General features: G+C 46.4%; 1 protein-coding gene across 2 annotated transcripts in view; it reads left to right on the plus strand.

Moving 5' to 3' along the window:
- The window catches only part of Ntrk2 (neurotrophic receptor tyrosine kinase 2), a 305,892-nt gene that overhangs the window by 61,402 nt on the left and 224,616 nt on the right, over window positions 1-19,874 (plus strand). For both annotated transcript variants that reach the window (XM_050144116.1, XM_050144117.1), the window contains exons 10-12: window positions 6,821-6,856; window positions 9,559-9,656; window positions 15,276-15,375. In XM_050144116.1, the coding sequence (XP_050000073.1) occupies window positions 6,821-6,856; window positions 9,559-9,656; window positions 15,276-15,375 (234 nt within the window). The remainder of the gene's footprint in view (window positions 1-6,820; window positions 6,857-9,558; window positions 9,657-15,275; window positions 15,376-19,874) is intronic.

The raw sequence follows: 19,874 nt of genomic DNA on the forward strand, positions 1-19,874 counted from the left end.
TCTAGAGACTTACACAGGGAAGTGGTAAAGTACCTCTGAGCCCAAGCTTCTGGATAAAGAGGGAGGAAAATCCAGTGCGCAATAAAAGTATTTGAGGGCAGAGTTTTCCCCGAATTCTGCCAGCGAGGTGGGAAACGCAAGCCTCTGCTTTAGATGCTCGGGGCCCAGGTAAAAGGGGGACAAGCACCTGCCTGATGGCTACTCCATACAGCACCAAACCTCTCAGACATGCTTGGCTCCACAGCTGCCTGCTGAGTAGTCTCTAACACTGACTCTTGCAGATAGATAGAAAGAAAGCCACACTTCTTTAGTAATGAGGATATTTCATCAGGATCTACTGAAGGAGCTATTCAAATATCCTTCCAGAAAATCCCACAGATTCATCTAGGATAGCAAATTGTTACAATGATTAAAATGATGCCCTCCAATTGGGTTTGGCAGCAAGGAGGATGGATTCAGTGGATGGCCATGAAGGCTTCAGTACGGGAAGGAAAACGGAGACTGGGTACAGACAGACACGTGCGTCTACCGTGTGGGGTTAGCTGATACGTCTCCAGTGACTGCTGTATCCCACTTAGCTTCCAGGCCTGAAATCTAGACTCATCTCAGGTGAACTCCGCATGTGGCTGTCACTGGAATTCAGCCCTACACATAGAAGAATCTCTTCAAGAGCGGGCACATGTGCATGGAGGTTGAATAGCAGTTAGAAGTAGCGTGGGGCTCTTTCTCAGGAAGCCTTGGAACGAAAGTTAATAGGAAAACAACTTACTTTTTGCCACAAGGAGGGGATTTGGACCTGTTATGAGTGGCTTCAGATTAACTAGTACAAATTCCAAGAATACTGCAGGTCAGGTGTTTCTTAAGCGTGAGCACACGGGTTGAGGGAGACTCAGGTCAGCCATGTTATTACAGAAGTGTAATAAGCTCGTCAGACTTCGCCAGCGCACTGGATGGTGACGCTCTGGTTTCGAAGCTTGCAATGCTCTGGCCCACTCATTCAGGAAGAAAGTCACAGCTCAGACTGCTCATTCACACAGCGGGGGGAGGTAGCGACTTCTCCCTAATTCAGAAGCGGTTGTCTCCTGTGCAAAATGTGTGTCAGGGACAAACTATAAATACGGGAAGTGTTTCCCACAGTTTCTTCCAGTTGCTGTTTGGTCAAAAAATTCATGATGTGGGGCAAGCTGGTGCTCTCTGCATAGCATGTAGAAGGGCCCAGAGCAGCAGACCTCGGATTGCTGTGTCCAGGCTGAGGAACACACTGCATACGTATCTCTCAAATCCAGGAAGAGTAGACTGCAATGCCCCACTGTTTCCTTAGACCATTAATCAGGACCCATTTCTCGTCCTGGGACAGAGAGCACAGAGTCCCACATACTTTCCTGCCAAGGGAAATCAAGAATCTGTTTCAGGCACAAACATGTGATAACCATGATAATGAGATTCATCCTTATGGTTCTCTGAGTCTCCAGAGTTCTAAGGTTAACTGATTTCATCTGGAGAGGCTCTTGAGCGCTTCCCACAGCCGCGCCATTGCGCTCCCGCATCCTGTGGAAGAGCCATTCTTACAGGAAAGGAGAGATTCTGCACTCTCAGCAAACTGGTGGCTGAGAAAGGAATAACCCCCTCAGCCAGTCTCTGGGCCCAGGCTCTTCCAAGGAGGGGGCAGCCTGACCATCGGAGGCAGCTGGTCACAAGCCGGATATACTGCTCATCCAAGGCAAGGACTGCCCACCAGGGAACTAGGATATGTATTTTGCTCTTCCTGTCAAAAGGGTTCTTGGGAATATTTCTAAAGATCACAGAGTCTGCAAAATAAAATTGAAGGCAAAGACATTTTTTGAAGAGCATCCGAAGGGCTGGAGAGAAGACAGCTCTTGCAGCGGACACAATGTGGCTCACAACCATCTGTAACACCAATTTCAGGGGCTCTGAGGGCTTCCTTGAACCTCCACAGGCACCACACGAGGATGCGGGACACAGACATGCATGCAGGCAAAACATTAAGACACACAACATAAATAGACCTTAAAAAATTAAGGGTAGTAGTGAGGCAAAAGCTTAAAAGAAGGAAGCAGGTGTCCTCTTGGCCCCGGCATTCTTGTCTCGGTGTGTGCGGTCCACAAGATGGCTGATTTCATGCTATCTCTCCCCTTGTTCATTTTCTTACCCTCTGACTGGGTTTCCGCTGAACTGTCCAATCTTGTAGCTTAACAAGTCATAGTAATTTATTCAGACAGATTTCCAGAAGCCCAAAGATTTGCTCATGAGGTATGGTTGATACTGGAAGCTGAGATGGAGCATACTCGTGTTGGGAGGCAGAGGGCGGAGGATCCCTGAAGTGTGAGGGCAGCATGGGTGAGGCACTGCCTCCACCCCTGCCCCCACCAAAAACACGAAACAGAAAAAAACCCAAAAGGCATAATGATGAACAGTGAGAAAGGGGGGACCCCTAAAGTGGGGACTTTAGGCTGTTCAGCATGGAATGGGGTACTGGTAAGAGTTTTATCTTGATGGAGTCAAGAAAGGGAAACATTGATTTGATCGTGGCCATTTGCAAGCCTTGTGTCCGGAGCACCATCTTCCGGAGGCACAGGCATTTCCAGTTTATTCTGGAACTTTGATGGCCTGTATCTGTGCCCTTAATACTGAAAAGCCAAGCTCTTTTCCCTTTGGAAGTTAGGGCCACTACAGACCCCTGACCTCTCCCCATAACTCCTGAACACAATCCCTCAAGTCAAAGCAAACGCGCCCCACAGAGCCTGAGGCTACTCTTCAGGGGCCAGAACTCAGCCAGGAGATCAGCTTGTCTGTGGACCTCGGTTTCTCTCAGCTTGTGACAACCGAGATGCCGCTGGGGCGTGTGTGCGGGAATGAAACAGCTACGATGCTTCAGAACTCCAGTGTGTGTGTGTGTGGGGGGGGGGGTGGCTGGAGTGCCTAGATTTCCATATTTCCTCGTTGGATCTCAAACACGTGTGCTGTCCTAATCGGGTAGTGTCCCACTTGTTGGGCTGGGCCAGGTATATTCAGAGAAACCACAAGGTGCTTCTCCAGCCCCACTGCAAGGCCACAGCGTGGGTCAGATGTTGCTCATTCGTTCTCTCTGGTGGAACTGTTTTCTCACGTGCGGCTCACCTCACTTGCCCTTCAGCGCTGAGCGTCTGCAAGGGTCCCTAGCTTTACCACTGCACCGAATGTAAGTGGATAGTGAGCATTGTTTAGACTTCAGTAAAAGGAACCAGTTAGAAAACAGACTTTAAAAATGGCAGGACACCCAGGTGTGGTGGTGAGTGCTTTTCATCTAGCCTCTGGGAGGCAGATGGCAGGTGGGTCTCTGCTAGTTCAAGGCCAGTCTGGTCTACAGAGTGAGTTCCAGGACAGCCAGAGATACACAGTGAGACTCTATCTCATCAGAGGAAAAACAGTGGGATACTTTCAAAACTTGTCCATCGCCAGAAGTGTAAAGAGGAATTGTTATCTTATTTTTGTGAACTCCAGTCCATGTATGCCCATGTGTCTGGCTTTATGTGGTGATATTTTGTTTGTACTATAGCAAATGAAGCTTGCCTGAAGATCAGAGTGCAGAGGTAGCCACAGTAGTTAGCCATTGAGGCCAGGCAGTGGTGGCACAGACCTTTAATCCCAGAACTAGGGAGATGTAGGCAGATGGATCTCTGTGAGTTCAAGACCACCCTGGGCTACATGAGACAAAATCAGTCCAAAAGAGAAACAGAGCCAAGCAGTGGTGGCTCACACCTCTAATCCCAGCACTAGGAAGGGGAAGATAGGAAGTGATATGGCTGCCAGAGAGAGGAATATAAGGCAGGAGGAGACAGGAGCTCAGGATTCAGTCTGAGGATTGGTAGAGACAGGATATCCCTCTAGGCCTGAGGATTTCACAGATAAGAACTAGTGGCTGCTGCTTTGCTTCTCTGATCTTTCAGCTTTCACCACTAATATCTGACTCTGGGTGTTTATTACTAAGAGCAATTAGAGATTACGATACAGCCTTAGCCTCCGTAGGCTAGGAACCACGTCTGTGCTGTGACTCGGTAGGTCTGGTTACGTGTGTGTGGGAGGGAACAACAGCAAATACCGTGGTTGTTGCTCCTGCAGCGTCTCTTTGCCAGGCCCTCTATCTCATCCTAGACCTTAAGACTCACGGTGGAAGAGCGGGACGGTTCTCGTGTAGCTGGGAAAAGGAAGTTGGAAAAAAGGTTCTGTTTTCAGCAAGTTTGAAGGGGGCCTGATTGCTTTGTAGTTGATCCTGGTAGCAAGGACACAATGCAGGGATCACGAACCTGGAAAAGGCTTTGTCTTCTAGGTTGTGGTCTAACCTGGTTATTTATGATCCTACATGAAATCCTACTTTTCCTATATCCCTAATCTGCTTTGATAAATTTATTTCATGTTCTTGGATCTTCATAGGGGCTTTGTGTGAGAGTGTTTGGCAGTGTCCCCGTGTGTGAGAGTGTTTGGTGGTGTCCACGTGTGAGAGTGTTTGGTGGTGTCCCCGTGTGTGAGAGTGTTTGGTGGTGTCCACATGTGAGAGTGTTTGGTGGTGTCCCCGTGTGTGAGAGTGTTTGGTGGTGTCCACGTGTGAGAGTGTTTGGTGGTGTCCACGTGTGAGAGTGTTTGGTGGTGTCCCTTTCCTCCCATTTTTGGGATTCATGAGAATTTGAGAATAAACAAGCCCATCAACTGCTCCCAGGATTCAAAAAGCAAGTCCCATATGCAGCCGGAGGGAAACCTTGGTGCTGGGTGAGCTGGGAGATCCGGTCCATTATTGTAGGGATGCCCTTCAACCCTGGTTATCTGGGATGGTCACAATGCCAGACTAACTCTTCTTTTCATACTTCCAATGGGACACTCTATAGTTATAAACCATGCTGATGTCTGGGGAACAGAATGTCTTACATTTTTCGACCCATTATTGTGGGTTTGAAATTAGAATTCTCTGACTCTTGCTTCCATACAGGAGTAGGATGGTTTTGGTCCCTCTGGTTTGGGGCCGTGACCTCTGACCCGAGGCTCCTCTCCTGTGAGTGTCTGGGCCCTTGTGTCTTTGTGCTTTTCTTGTCTCTGGAGTCTGGATTGAGTTTACTTGGGTGGCGTTACAGCCTGCTGAGTTGACGGATGGGGGGAGGATGAGCAGGGCGTGGAAAAGGGTTTCGGGGCAGATTGGAAGAAAACCCCAGGGCACCTGAAGTGAAGTCTGAGGACAGAGGCCCTGGCAGACTCAGACTGTGTGTTGAGGGGAGGGTGGGAAGACAGCCAAGGGTGCTGGCTCCGAGCTAATACCTGGCTGGCAGCTCGAAGGATGACTTCTCCCTTGGGCCTGTGGAACGTTCCCTCAGCAGGGAGTCAGAACCACCACTGTGGAGGACAACGTTTAGCGTGGGGTCTCTCCAAAGAGAAGGGGTTGAGAGGTCAGTGGAGGTCTTACAAAGAATGCCAGGAGGTGCAGCTCTGGGGACTTCTCAATGCTGAACTCACCAAATGATCCCCAGACTTCCTGCAGGGCCGCCCGCAAGTCGGCCAGCCCCTTTACGCCATGTTGTAATTAAAGGATAGATATTTTGATAGTATTTCAAAACTACTTCAAAATGATATTGGCAGTGATAAAAGTCCTCAGCATGTAACTGAAATCTTGATTTTGTATGAGTTAACACAGTCTGGTCATAGGTGGCTGCACGGGTTGTATGGGTGATGCTGTCCACATAGACTCCAGCGACAGGTGCACAGGAAAGGTGAACTGCCCAGTCGTAGGCAGCACCCTACAGTCGTAGGCAGCACCCCGCACTGAACATGACACACAGCCATCCACGTCATTTTCCTCCGGCAAACAGGAATTCTTTCACTGAAGTTCGCTTACAGTCTAACTGGAGCACCAGGGCCGTTTCCACTGTTTCATTCGCTCGGACTAACCTTAGTTATTATTCACCGGGGAGCTCATGAGCTGAAACCTGGCACAGCTCACTTTGTTTTGATGCTGCTTTTCCGCTCGTGGCTCAGAAGGAGACTGAATGAACTTCATGGCCACAAGTTTTGCTGTTGATAGGCAAAGACTAGATGTGTATGGAGGCTCTGAGGGAATTAATTCTGAAATCACGTAAATGCTAGGATGAGGTGCATTGCCAAGCTCACTTTCTTACAGGCCCAGGTAGCTGTGCTCACAGAGATTCTGATCAAGCTGGTGGTTTCGCAGCTGTGCAAATGAGAAATTTCTTATGCGCTTGTATTTATCTTTGGTAGAAGCCGTATTTATCACTTCGTTCTAGTCAATGACTTTAGAAGGGAAATATAATGTTTCTGTGTTGTTGGGACAAGGAAACCCTCAGCCCTTCCTCGTTCCTGGAGAGGAGGGTGGGAAAAACAAAAGCACTCATGCAAGGCTGATAACATGAACCTGGATGTAAATGGTTCTGGGGTACATAACCTGACAGTAGCCCCAAACATCAGAGACTAACAAAAGTACTATGAAAATTACCATCTTTGAAATAAAAACATCCAAACTATGGTTAGCATAACCCACTGTGTGATGGAGCTAGCACGGGAGAAGTGGCCAAAGTGAGCTAATTTTTTTCCAAATTGATTTCTCACTTTTTTTCCTTGAGGTATGGAATTGGAGGAAAGAGGAGAGAATTTAATCTGTAGGGCGATCACAACCGCAGCTCTTAGAGACTTGTCCTTAGAGACAGGCTATCTGGCTGTAAACCTTCAGGATGTATGTGACACATTTTGCTTGGTAGAGCTAAGCAGGTTTTTCCCCTCTAAAATGCATACTTACAACTCTTTAATGTGTTTTGCTTTGCAGAGACAAACCCAAACTACCCTGAAGACCTCTACGAAGGTAGCTATCGTGTTTCTTCACTCTGTAATTTCTCTAAATGTTTGTGTATAATGAAATAAATCAGCTAGATGAAGACCTGTAAGCTGAGTTAAATACACATTTTTAAGTGCTACACGGGCCAAAATAACATCTCAAGTATCACCCAGTATTGACGGCTCTTTTCCCTGGGTATTTGCAGTGCCTGTAAAAGGCACTTCCTCTCCCAGGCTCTCTTCTTGGAAGTAGTAAATCCATTCTGGCTCCTGCAGACATCTTGTTTCCGTAATTGGGAACTAATTACCTGTTTAAAAGCCATGACAACCAAGGAAGGGGAGGTGGATCACCTTCAGACCAGGCCAGGAAACACATAGGAAATGGTCTCTTATATAATGTAGAAGGCTGCTCGGGCACAGAGCTTCAAAGGGAGGGCTTGCCTGGGCAGCTCGGCCAGGACCGGGCTGTACCATCAAGACTCGCTGTCTCTGCTCCACATCTTGCCGTCCACTGGCCAGCTTTGCTGGACTGGTTCCCTCTGTGGTGTGTGCTGATGCTGCGAAGGGATTGACCCAACCATGCTCCGTCTCATCTTTCTTACTGGGAAGCAGGAATGCTTAGCCTTGACTTACTCGGCCATCCCTGGAGGGCAGGCCAGTTTCCCTGGGGCTGGACAGGCTTAGCACCTGAAAAAAGGGAAGTCCTTTTAGGAACACGGACGAGGAGGAGCCAAAAAGCTGCCCTGATGATGCTGAGCTGCTCACCTGTACTTCACTTGCTGACCAAACGCTAAGGGTGCACGGACGGGTATAGAACCCTTTACTGCAGATTCCCAGCTAAGGGTGCACTGACGGGTATAGAACCCTTTAGTGCAGATTCCCAGCTAAGGGTGCACGGATGGGTATAGAACCCTTTAGTGTGGATTTCCCAGCTAAGGGTGCACGGACGGGTATAGAACCCTTTAGTGCAGATTTCCCAGCTACCCTTGTGAGCAGAAAGCCACCGAATGTAGAGAAGTGACAGCTTTGTTTCAAGATTGGGACTATAATTGAAAATGGTTAAAATTAGTTAGAATTAAAATGAGCTAGAACGTTATATTTTTAAATGTCCTTTGTTCTTTAGCTTCTCACTTACATGTATGTTATCTGACGTTCCCGATTGCTCGGGTCTGTAACATGCCCTTCACCAACAATGGTCACACTCAAGTGAGCACTTTGCAAAGATCTCCATCGGATAAGCTTTTCCTATGGACCACCCTACGCCTATTAATGTGTATTTAACTCCAGCTAACTTTAACTGGGAATTACGTTGCCTTTCTCTGTGTATGCATGCTAATCTATATTTTGTCCAAGCTGCGGCATGTACAGGTGATTTGAATATGTATTTTTATTTGAACTGCTAGGACTTTAAGAAAATCATGTCTCAGATTATCCTAGAGAGCATGATGTTTGAACAGTGATTTTTACACTGTTTTGAATTTCTTTCCAGTAACTTCGAAACTTTAAAAATGCTATCTCCCCAGTGGCCCCAGCTCCCACGTTGGGCATGTTGGCTTAGATGTCATGGTTTTAAACTAGAGACATTTAAAATGGTCTAAATTTTGCCTGACTACTTGGCTATACTACAAAGAAAAATTAGTAAATAAATGATGTCTGCTTATGTTTGAAATCAGTGAGTTTTAAGATATTCCAAATAAACATTGCTAAAACGCGAGTTTTGGCATTAAGAATACAACAACAAACAGAGAAAATAAGTGCCTTTTCAGTTATTTTTTTTTCACTCGCATTCAAAGGAACATGCTGTTAATAAAAATGTAATTTGAATTGTTTGCCCTAAAGCCAGCACAATGATGCTACCAAGGGGAGTTTGGCTGGGGCCGAGTTAATGAACTGGCTTTCACTGGATGAAAATGAGGGGCAATGTTCTGGTTAGAACTGAAACAAAGATGCTTACAAGCAACGTTGTCTGCAATCAGGTTGCTAAGAAGTTTGCCTAGTTGGTAATATTAAGAATAAATTCTCTGATTGCCCGTGGAAAATCAGTCACCTAACCTGTGTAAACTAAAACCCATCTAGAACATGCCAGGGGACTTTGCGATATATGGATGTCAACAAAGACACGCTTGTGTGACTCATTGTTATGTTGGCCTATTTATTGTGGAATGTTGGTGTGCCTGCGCTCGTCTGAAGATTCTGTTGTGGGTCTTAGTTCCAGGCTGCATCCTAAGCCCTTGTTCTGTTCCCCAGTGAGATGCTCCTGCCCAGCAGTCTGGGTAATTGTGCAGCTCCGACTGCTTCTTTCCATGTGGCCTAAGCCGCACGATTTCACTTCTCCTGCTGATGATTCTCAGCTTTAAGACTGGCAGCCAGATCTGCCCTCCAAAGATTTTCATGTGAAAAGCAGCCATGGCTCCCATCGGTTGTTTTAAAGATGGGCACTAATGAGGGGAAGCTTCCTGAAGGGCAGAGAAGAAACCTTAAAGTGGATTTAGAATGACCAGCAGAACAATGATGGGGAGATGGGATCCATATTGGTTTTGTGCAGTTCCATCACCGCTGTGCGTTTAACTGAGCAGCCAGGCCCATCCCCGCACAACCAGGCTGTCCCGACAGTGATCAGCACTCTCTGGCTCTGCCTTGCTTTGTTCTGGGTTGCGCTGTGACCCTGTGTATGTTGGCAGCCTATCGATGACTTCATATTCCTCCTCTTTCTCTTGTCTCCAATTGAAGACTGGACCGTAGCAACTGACATCGGGGATACCACAAACAAAAGCAATGAGATCCCTTCCACGGATGTTGCCGACCAAAACAATCGGGAGCGTCTCTCGGTGAGTAGGGTTGATAGGTGCTTCCTGGGTTGGTTTGGGCAATTCTGAACGGTCATATGCTGGAGAAATTGATACTGCCTCCTTAAGACCTGGTCATCGCTCAGATGAAAGTTGTCCACCAAAGATTTGAGGGTCTACTTTAGAGAGATTCAGAAGCAGTGATATAGAGAGCACGCAGCCTCTGACATATGCCTTTTTGGTAGTGTGCCACATTTTTAATTTTGCTGATATTTTATTTATGTTTTATTTTATGTGCATGGATGCTTTGAGTGTATGGCTGTGCATCCCATGTGTGTAGTTCCAGAGGAGTCCAGAAGAGGGCAACAAACCCTCAGGTTCTCTGGAACTGGTGGTACAGAAGGTGCTAGGAATTGAACTCAGATCTTCTTCTTCTGGTCTCAGAACCATAGGTTTATTTTTATTTCTATGTCTGTGGGAATGTGTATCTGCAAAAGCCAGGATAAAATGGAGGCCGGAAGAGAGTGTTAGATTTCCCCTGTGCTAAGCCACCTGTGGGTGCTGGGAACTGAAGATGGGTCTTCTGAAAGAGCAGCTAGTGTTCTTACCTGGGGAATTGTCTCTCAGCCCTGCAGTATACCACTTTCAGCGGTTATACTAGGAGATCACTGCTAGTGAATCACAACACTCTGTCCAGGGACCACACTTTCACATCTATCTCCTTCATTTAAAAAAAATAAAACTTAGGGTGTCTGCCAAACACAGTTTTCTCTGGAGAATGTTATAGGAAAGAAAAATCAGTTTCTTCTTTTAGATAGATACCCTGGGGGTGAAGTGGTATTCAACATGGCATCTGCAGGGTGATTGGCGTGCACATGAAGAGCTGAGGGGAAGGGCATTGGGGGTGAGCAAGTCCTTGCTGGGAAATACGAGGCGGCGCTTCCCTGGAAGGCTCAGGCTGGTGACAAAGGTCTTGAAATAGTCCCAGGTGATTATCCTTACTCTCCAGTGAACTGCCGCCCAAGGGTCTGTGGATCCTCGGGTTCCATGGTGGGACCAGTTTGGAACCAGGTTGAGTTTTCCTCACATACGGCATGTCCCGTGAGCTCCGATCCCTTCCATGCCTGAATCCACCATTCCCTCTTCGGCTGCCACAGCTGCAGGCTGACCCAGGTTCTGCCAAACAGGACCTGGCTACAAGCTCCTTGCCAACTGCTATTTCTCCCCAGTGTGGTTTGCAGGTGTTGTCGGGTCTTACATTTTTAATCTGACTTGGAAAACAAAGTCAAACAGTGCTTTGTGACATGAAAGTTCTATGAATCTCAAACCTTTTAATTATTTTCCCCTTATTTTATGAGGATGAGTCCATTAGACTAGGTTGCAGTAGCCATGATAGTTGCAATGTCCTCACGATGCCGTCAACGTTCCTGTCAGCATCCTGCCCATAACTCTTCTTCTAATCTAATGCTTCTCTTTGGAACTAGAAACTATTTGTGCATCAAATGTCTAAACCATACATAACTGGATTTTTTAAATTCCATAAAATGGTCCTTTATTTATGCCTCTGAGTTAGAAAATGCAGATTATGTTTGTTTGTTTGCTTGCTTTTTGAGACAGAGTTACTCAGTGTAATCTTGGCTATCCTGGAACTAGCTCTGTAAACCAGGCTGGCCTCAAACTCACAGAGATCCACCTCTGCCTCCCGAGTGCTGGGGTTAAGGGTGTGGGCCACCACCACCTGGCAGATAATGTGGCTTCTAACATTGATGGGGCTCACTGTTCCTGCCTGCCTGTGTGATAGTCTGAACGTCCTGTGTCAACTGTTGAAATATGAAGCGGCGGGGCTGCGTCCCCAACACCCCGGCCACTTGGCTAGCTCATGCCCGAAATAACAACACACAAACTGTATTCATTTAAGAACTGCTTGGCCCATGAACTCTAACCCTTACAGGCTAATTCTCACACCTGGACTAGCCCATTTCTAATGATGTGTGTAAGCACCCCAAGGTGCGCTTACCAGAAAGATTCTAGCCTAAGTCCATCGTGGGTTGCAGCTGCCTGGGAGAGCAGAGCGTGGTGGCTGTCCGGTCCCTCTGGAAGCAGCGCAGAGTCTGACCTCACTTCCTCTTCCGCCCAGAATTCTATTCTGTTTACTCCTCCCATCTATGTTCCAGCCATGAGGCCAAGCAGCTGGTTTATTATAACTTAACCAATGAAATCAACAGATTGATATATGACACTCCCACATCAGTCAACTACACTGCAGTTAGAGTAACTCACTCTGCTTCTGTGTCTTCCAGTTAGCATAACTCACTCTGCTTCTGTGTCTTCGGTACACTGAGAAGCTTTGCAAATGATGAAATAAATAGGAGATCATTTGGCAAAGAACAAGAACTGAAACAATGTAACAAGCTACAAGTAACAAGTAACAAGCTCTGCAGCTGATTCACTCTGGCACCCGTCCTGTTATGCCAGGGTAACACATTTGGTCACTTAGGGTCATCTACATGCAAGTGTGTGTGTGTGTGTGTGTGTGTGTGTACATTAGTGCCATCCATTTGTATGGTGTGTGTATGTTTGGGTATGCTCCTGCCTCAGTGTATGTGTAGGTCAGGAGACCACTTTCCCCTGTGGTTGCAAGGCTCATCAGGTTTGCAGTAGGCAAGTGTTTTTACCCCCTGGGTCATCTTGCTGCCTCAGCTGCCATTCTTTTTCACTGAAAAGGACATGTTCTCAAACCTCCAGCAGATGCTTAAAATTTCAGGTAGCTTTGAAGCTTGGCTGGGGCTTTCCCTGTGAATACCCACATTAAAGTTTGGTTTACAAATTTAGGCATGGTAAGAGTTTAAAATTGCTAATAAAACTTAACAGTTATCACAACATAGTATCAATTTTTTCCTTGCAGTCACTATGAAATAAAACAAAGGTGACTACTCTGTGGTGTTGTGACTGTTTCTTAGGAACGAGAAGGCTGGTGGTTAACCAACACCGGAGTAGTTTGTTCAGTGTGGCTATATTGGGCAAGTTCGAAGGAGGTGGATTTGATTAGAACAAGGTGGCCCCCTGCCAGCCACGAAGGAACCTCTGTCCCTCTGAGGACGTATAGGCTGATGAGGCTATAAGTCTATACCCAGAGTTTTGCTGATGTTGTGTCCGGAAGCACCGAAGAGAAGCGGCAGAAGGGTCCATTATCAGACGCCTGCAGGACACCGCCATGGCCAGTGCCCGGCAGGTGCTTTGTGACTGTCTCAATGCCTCTCTTATCTGACACCAGACAGCGAAACTGCAGCGGGATTAGCGTTGAGTTTTTATTTTCCTGCCTTCTTTGTGAACCATACACTTTGTTGCGAATAAATTACAGCTAATTTAAATAACTGGGCAGACTGGTTCACATGCAAGCTGTGTGTCCTTGGGATATTTATTTACCTTTTTACGAGTTTCAGTTTTGATCCTATGACCATCTGTCCTGCCATCATCTTAATTATTGTGCTGCTACTGTCCTCGCCACGGTTCTTAGTTCACTGTCTGCACGAACTCACAGAGGATTATACAGTCCGCAGGGCAGAGAGTAGTCACACGTGAAGATAATGAGATGCAGAGCAGCACAGCTGAACTTCACACTCAGGAAGAAGATGAGTCTAAATCTATAGCCTGCAGTATTAGCATCTGCTATGCTGCAGTAACAAACATCCCCGCATCTTAGTGGCTGAGCACTGCTGCCATTTCTCCTATGCTTCACTGCGTGTGTTACTGGTGTTACTGGGAGTCTCTTTAGCCTTGTCCTGCCTGTAGGACCTGGCTGACACACAGCTGCCCTTTGGAGAGATGGTTCTCATCACAGCAGGGAGAAAGTTCCAGAAGCAGGTGGAGTAGGGCTTCTCAGCCTTGACACTGTTGGCTTTGGTGGTGAGAAGCTCTAAGGACTTTCCTGGCCATGGTAGATGGTTAGCAGACTCCTAGACTTTGCTCGCTAAGTGCTTGTAGCGCCACCCCCAGATCCACCATCAAATCTAAAGTTGCCAAGTGTTTGAGTGATAACACCAAAGCTTGTTGATGACCATGACCTTTGACTGAGACCTCAAATCAGCAAGGACATGCTCCACCCTTTGCTAAACCAGTCTCAACTAGTGTCGAGAATACCCCTAACCACAGCAAGACAGGGAGTGCGTCTTCCAGAGAAACAGGAGCCAAGATCAATTTGTTAAGGAGTATTAATGATTACCTTAGAGGGAAAAACAATACTGCTTTAAGGGATATCACACAGAGTGAATGACACATGAAGCTTAAGCTTTTTAGTGACAGTTACCACAGGAGTTGGGAAGCACTGTCAAAGTGCAGCGTCAGTTTTTATGAATAAAGCTTTATTAGAACATAACCTTGTAAGTTTGTTTTCACATCTTCTATGGCTGTTTTCAACTTACACTGCAGAGCTGAGTTCTTGTGAACAGGGGCTATGTGCCTGGCAGAATCTGCATGTTCCATCTGTCAGAGCATTAACAGAAGCTTGCCAGCCCCCGAACCTTGATGTACTGGTTAAGTTTTGTCATCTGACACAGACTAGGATCACCTGGAAAGACAGAATCTCAATTGAAGGATTGCCTCCGCCTGATTGGCCCTGGGGGCGTGTCTGCAGGGCATTTCTTGATGAAGTGGCGTGATGTGGATTAATTGTGGGTGGAGCCACCTTGGTGGGTGGTTCTGGGATATATAGGAGAGAAAAACCTGAGCAAGCCATGGGAAACAAGGCAGTAAGCAGCATTCCTCCACAGGGTTCCATGGTTCCTGCCTCAGGCTCCTGCCCTGGCTTCCCCTGATGGCAGACTGTAAACTGTAAGATGAAATAAGCCCTTTCTTCCTGGCTTGTTTTCAGTCATGGTGTTTATCACAGCAACAGAAAGCAAATTAGAATCCTTGGCCTGAGCAAAACCTAAAAGCAATGTGCAGTGTGTTACATTATCACATCTTTGTCTCTACAATGTCACCATGTCCTTCAAGCAAGATGATCACAGTGTACCCAGAGGAGCAGCGGTGGCAGTGAATACTAAGTTTCCATTGTCGCCTCTGCCTTGGGGTTGTGACAGAATTCACACAGCTACTCTTTCTACTTGCAGAACTCACAACTTGCAATTCCATTTTTTTTAAACATTAAAAAGCCTTTTCTGATGAGTATCACCCATGCAGAAAAGTGTACGGATCAGTGATGTCTATCTCCAGTCCTGTTCAGAGCTGGGACGCACAGCAAAACACCGCCCTGCTTCTGGCGTGCCCTGTCTCCTGCAAGTCATGGCACTCAACGAAGAAGGGTGTTCACCATGGACAATGTTTTAGCATGTACAACAGTAATGAGAATAAGAAAATTAACCCCACTGTATTTTCTACTAGCAACAAAATATTAATATTATTCATCTACCACCCCTCCCTCTCCTTCCCCTTTACTCCTGTGTCTCTAGATGGAGGGATGAATAGATAGATGTAGCCATAGATACAATTATCCACATGGTATCAGTTAGAGATCTGTTTATACGTTTAACATGCTTCTCCTTTGTAGCATGGGCATCATAATAGTAAGTGTTCAGGAAATGCTAATTGCCGTGGGCATCACTATTATCCAAGAGCAGGGAGTGGTTTTGCAAGGTCGTCACAGCCTGGCTTTCTCTCCAGGTCTATGCTGTGGTGGTGATTGCGTCTGTGGTGGGATTCTGTCTGCTGGTGATGCTGCTTCTGCTCAAGTTGGCAAGACATTCCAAGTTTGGCATGAAAGGTAAGCAGAGCCACACTTGTTTTGCTTCTTAAGTGGACTCATTTTTGGCTCATGACTAACGCTAATTATCACTAAAGGAGGAAGTGGCTGCATTTATGATGACTGGTGTTGAAGCCGGAAAAATAGCAACAAGGGTATAATACTACAAATCAAGACAGAACAAACTCATGATTACTCAACACTGCCCACTTTCCTGCGAGCACAGTTGTCCCAGGAAGGATGGACTGGTGTCTCGGGTAGGAACTAACTCAGCAGTGTAGGCATGCAGCAGTACTTGAGTGTCCTGTTGTGGTCGGGTGAGGCATGGGAGCAGGAAACTCTACGGCCATGGCACCTGCTACTTTCTGTTGTATATTGAGAGTCTAAGTCTTCTGCCACCCGATTTCTCTTGCTATTGCTTTTCCGTATTTCCATTTTTTGGAAAATTAACACTGACAGAAGCAAAATAAGAAAGCCACCATGGTACCGTGAGCTTGTGCATGGATGGGTTCTTATTTAAGTGGAAAAATTCTCAGGACTGAGAACCAGAGACTGTTTCCGTGAACACATAATTGATGCTCTTAAGGCCAATGAATTCTGTTTAGGAGTGGTCATGCGGAGACACTTGAATAAATGCTTTTATATAAAAGTGAGACGTTCCCTTGACTTGGAGGCACTTGCTGTGATGTTTAAGCCATTGTATTGGCTGCAGTGAGATTATTGTATTTTGTTTGTTCTCTGGCAGTTCTTTACTGTGAGGGCCTAGGAGGGGAAGCTGTAAGAGGGCTTGGTGGAGGATGGCATGGGTCTTTTACCTGTGTGGTCAACGGGAATGACTCTGGCCCTGCTCGTCACTTGAAAAGGGATGCTCACGCAGTATCTTGGCCAGAGTGCATGGCCCTAGGGCGGATGATCTTTCCTGCTGTTTCCTTGCCTCATTCTTTTGGTGACCAAGATGAGGATGCTCAGTGGTCATCTCTTCAGACATAACACAAAACGCGATAAAAAACCCTTCCAGTCTTACTGTGGCCATCTTTTAGCCTGTGGGTCTTTGATGCTTCCTTTGGAGAAAATCCCCTTTGCTCTAGTAAACTGTGAGGCCTGGGAGAAGAGGAGGGCTGAGGGACTGTGGTCGTTGTGAAAGTGGCCTCTTGAGCCCAGCGGAAACCAGCAGGGAAACAGCATTGCAGGGCTCCCCCAGAGTTCTGAGGTAGCCAGGCCTGTGTGGGTCAGCAACTGCATCTGAACAGTTTTCAGGGACTGCTCATGTCATCATTGCCCTAGCCTTGAGAATCACTAACCCCTGGTCACGAGTGCGGGCTGCCACATCTTTCTCCTGTGGCAGTGTGGGGTTGCCATGCACACAAAACAGCCATTTCTCCCCAAGCCACCAGGCTGGACTGGCTGTCTGCTCCCCACATGCGGGTACCCACCGCGAGCGTTTATGTTTCTCACCTTCACGGGGTGCTTTATTTCCTTGGGGACATTTTGAGTGCCTGTCCCCAAGCACTACTTGCCCTGGAGAGCAGCTGGCTTCCCAAACTGAGTCTCCTTTCTGCAAGGATTTGACTGGAGGGGTTTCATCATGAGGAAGGGTGTGCCCAGCCCCTTCCGGGAGCTCATTGGCAGTGGTGGGAATCCTGGGAGTGGAATTTGGGAAATCTTTCTGCTGCTGTCCAGGAACTACACACCGAAGAGAGGTTCCTGTGAGTGGCGACCTGTTTTCTCAGTAATGCAGCAATGGGAGGGGAAAAGGGTAGATATTCGTTCCCAAGAAGGTTGTGTTACCACCAAATGCCTGCCTTTTCTGAGCACAACCCAAGGGTATCCTTAATGAATTTAGAGGAAGAACTTGCTTGGCCTTGACCAGGGCAGTCCACGACGTCGTCCAGCCATAATAGCTATAGGTATGGGTTTTTTTTCCCCCCTCTAACTCCTAAACGTAAATAAAATGTGTTTGAGACAGTGTTGTCTCAAAGACTCAGTTTCTCTTTGGAGCAGCTGGGGTTTTGTTTTATCTTTGCTTTCATCGGTGGTTCAGTCTGTACTATGGCGAGCACAAACTGACCCCCATCTGAGGTTATTGCTTAACAAATCAGATGCTGAGTTCATCATCTTTGGGATCTAGAAATTAAGATGGGGCTCGTGTATCAAGCCCAAACAAACCTGAGCCTAAAGTGCTGGTTAAAAATTAATGTGCTAGTGCACTCTCAATGCTATTAGAGTGGGGACTGCGCTCAAAACGTATGTGGTAAAATGGGGAGACTGCAAACGCTATCCTTCCGAAATAATCAGACACTGTGCCAGGCAGGGGTCTGTAGGAGCAACAGAAGAAGCTGCACAGCCTTGGCCAGAAGTGTGGAGTCAAAGAAAGACCAGTGGCTAGTATGCACATGAAATTTATACCCTTACAGGCTTTTTGGTGAGGTTTGAACCCCAATATATTCCATGTCTTAGGGACAAGTCAAGACAGAGGAGGGCTTCCAGTCCACCGTTAGGCATTCAGGGCTTTGTGTCCATCCTGGCTGCATTCATTTTCCATGGCGATGGAAACTAAATACCTGAAGCTGGGGGCTGTATATAAAAACGAGGTCTGTTCAGCTCACAGTTTGAATGTCTGAGAACCCAAACAGCCCACTGCCACCTCTCCTGAGGTGAGGCCTCTCCCTTTGTCATAGACAGAGGAAGGTTGAACAATGGAGAGATATCAAATCGCATGTTTGGTGAAGAAGCCAAGGGCAGGGTGGATCAATCTTCGTCTTTTATCATCTCTTTCTCTCACATGAACTTACTCTGCAAAGTCAATATTAACCCCTTGCAAGGGCAGCACTCCAGTGCCCTAGCCACCACGCACTAGGCCCTATCTCTTAAACATTCTATACCACCTTTCAACACCACCACGCTGGCTACCGTTCTTCTAATACGTGAACTCTGAGGGAACATGGCTCGTCTTGCATGCCAACTATCTCTATTCACAGCACAACCTCTCAGGTGATGAACGAATGGTTTAATACTGCTGATATGAAGAGCCTGGGGTAATACAAGCCAAACCCCCCTGGTTGCCACACTGTAGCTGGATGAACAATAATAAGAACAATAATTCTTATGAGGACCCAAATATTATTTGTGACCTTGCTTCTGTGGGAGTTGAGATCTGCATTGCAAACCAGGGAGTTAAATGCATTGCAACACCAGAGAGCTGTGGCATTGTCTTTGGAGATGGAGCCAAAGGAGTGAGCTTCATTGGCCCTCTGCTCTGTCTACTCGGTGAAAGCAGATTGCTGATAGTGTGGCTGTGGGATAACCCCTCTGCATGCTGCAAATGTATTTTATTACTATTGGTTAATATAGAATCTTGTTTGGCCAATAGTAAGGCAGGATAGAGCCAGGTGGGAAATCCAAGCAGAGATAAGGGAGAAGAGCAGAGTCAGAGAGATGCCGGCAACCACTGCCAGGGGAGCAAGAGGTGAGGTAACAAGTCACAAGCCTCAGGGTAAAATGTAGACTAATAGAAATGGGTTGACTTAGTTGTAAGAGCTAGTTAATAATAAGCCTGAGCTAATAGGTCAAACAGTTTGTAATTAATACTAAGCCTCTGAGTTATTATTTTAAAAGGGTCTCAGGACCGGGTGGGATAGAAAAAGCTTCTGTTTGCACAGGTGGGTACTGACTCTCAGTTCTGTCTGCTAATCTCTGTTTACTTAGTGCCTAGTCCACTTGGTACTCAATAAATATTAATAGACTGAATAATTAGAGAGAGCTATCAGCGTCATCCAGTATAAGTTGTTAATTACTAAGGACTTAATCTTTGGACGATAACTCACATGTGAATGGCTGAAGAGAGTCTGTTTTTTCCCCCCTAATTTCTGGAAGAGACAAACCCCACTGTTTCTAATTTCCTCTGACTTGAGATAATTGGAGGTCGTTGACGAGAAGTCATCTGGACAGGTCCTGTCCCAGGGCACTTGGCTTTTGCAGGACTCTGTTTTGAGCAGTGGTTTCTGAGTTTGGAAGGTGTACTTTGGTTTTCAACTTTGCTTAGGAAGCTCTTCAACTGTTGCCTTTGAACATGTGGCTTTGGTGCTTGTGGCTCCATTCAGACCTGAAGCTGGCAGAGGTGTCATCTGGTGGCTTATCTGTTAATCTAGAATTTATCTTTCACTGTTGCTTCTTTACTATAGTTTAAGCATCTTCTTGCTAATGTCTGATAGGCTGTTGGATTTGTGACAGTAACGACGTCAAACAGTAGAGTTTTTTCCTTTCCATTTCTTCTCTTGTTTATTTCTGTATAGTTACTTATTTTATTGAATGTCTAGTTATTATTAGCATAGAGGAGTTCCAAAAAAAGGGTACTATTAGTGTTTGGCCATGTACACTCAGTTATTCTTATGCATATTTAATATGAGTACATAAAACACGTGAGTCTACCTACATCGGTGACTGAATTGATATTCCTGTAAGTATAATTTGATTCTTTTTCTTCTAAGACTGCCGCCAGTTTATTTTGATTATTTTTTCAA

Source organism: Alexandromys fortis, unplaced genomic scaffold (genome assembly GCF_014885135.2).
Source record: "Alexandromys fortis isolate MF-2015 unplaced genomic scaffold, M_Fortis_MF-2015_v1.1 scaffold_1, whole genome shotgun sequence".
In the NCBI taxonomy this organism is placed as follows: Eukaryota; Metazoa; Chordata; class Mammalia; order Rodentia; family Cricetidae; genus Alexandromys; species Alexandromys fortis.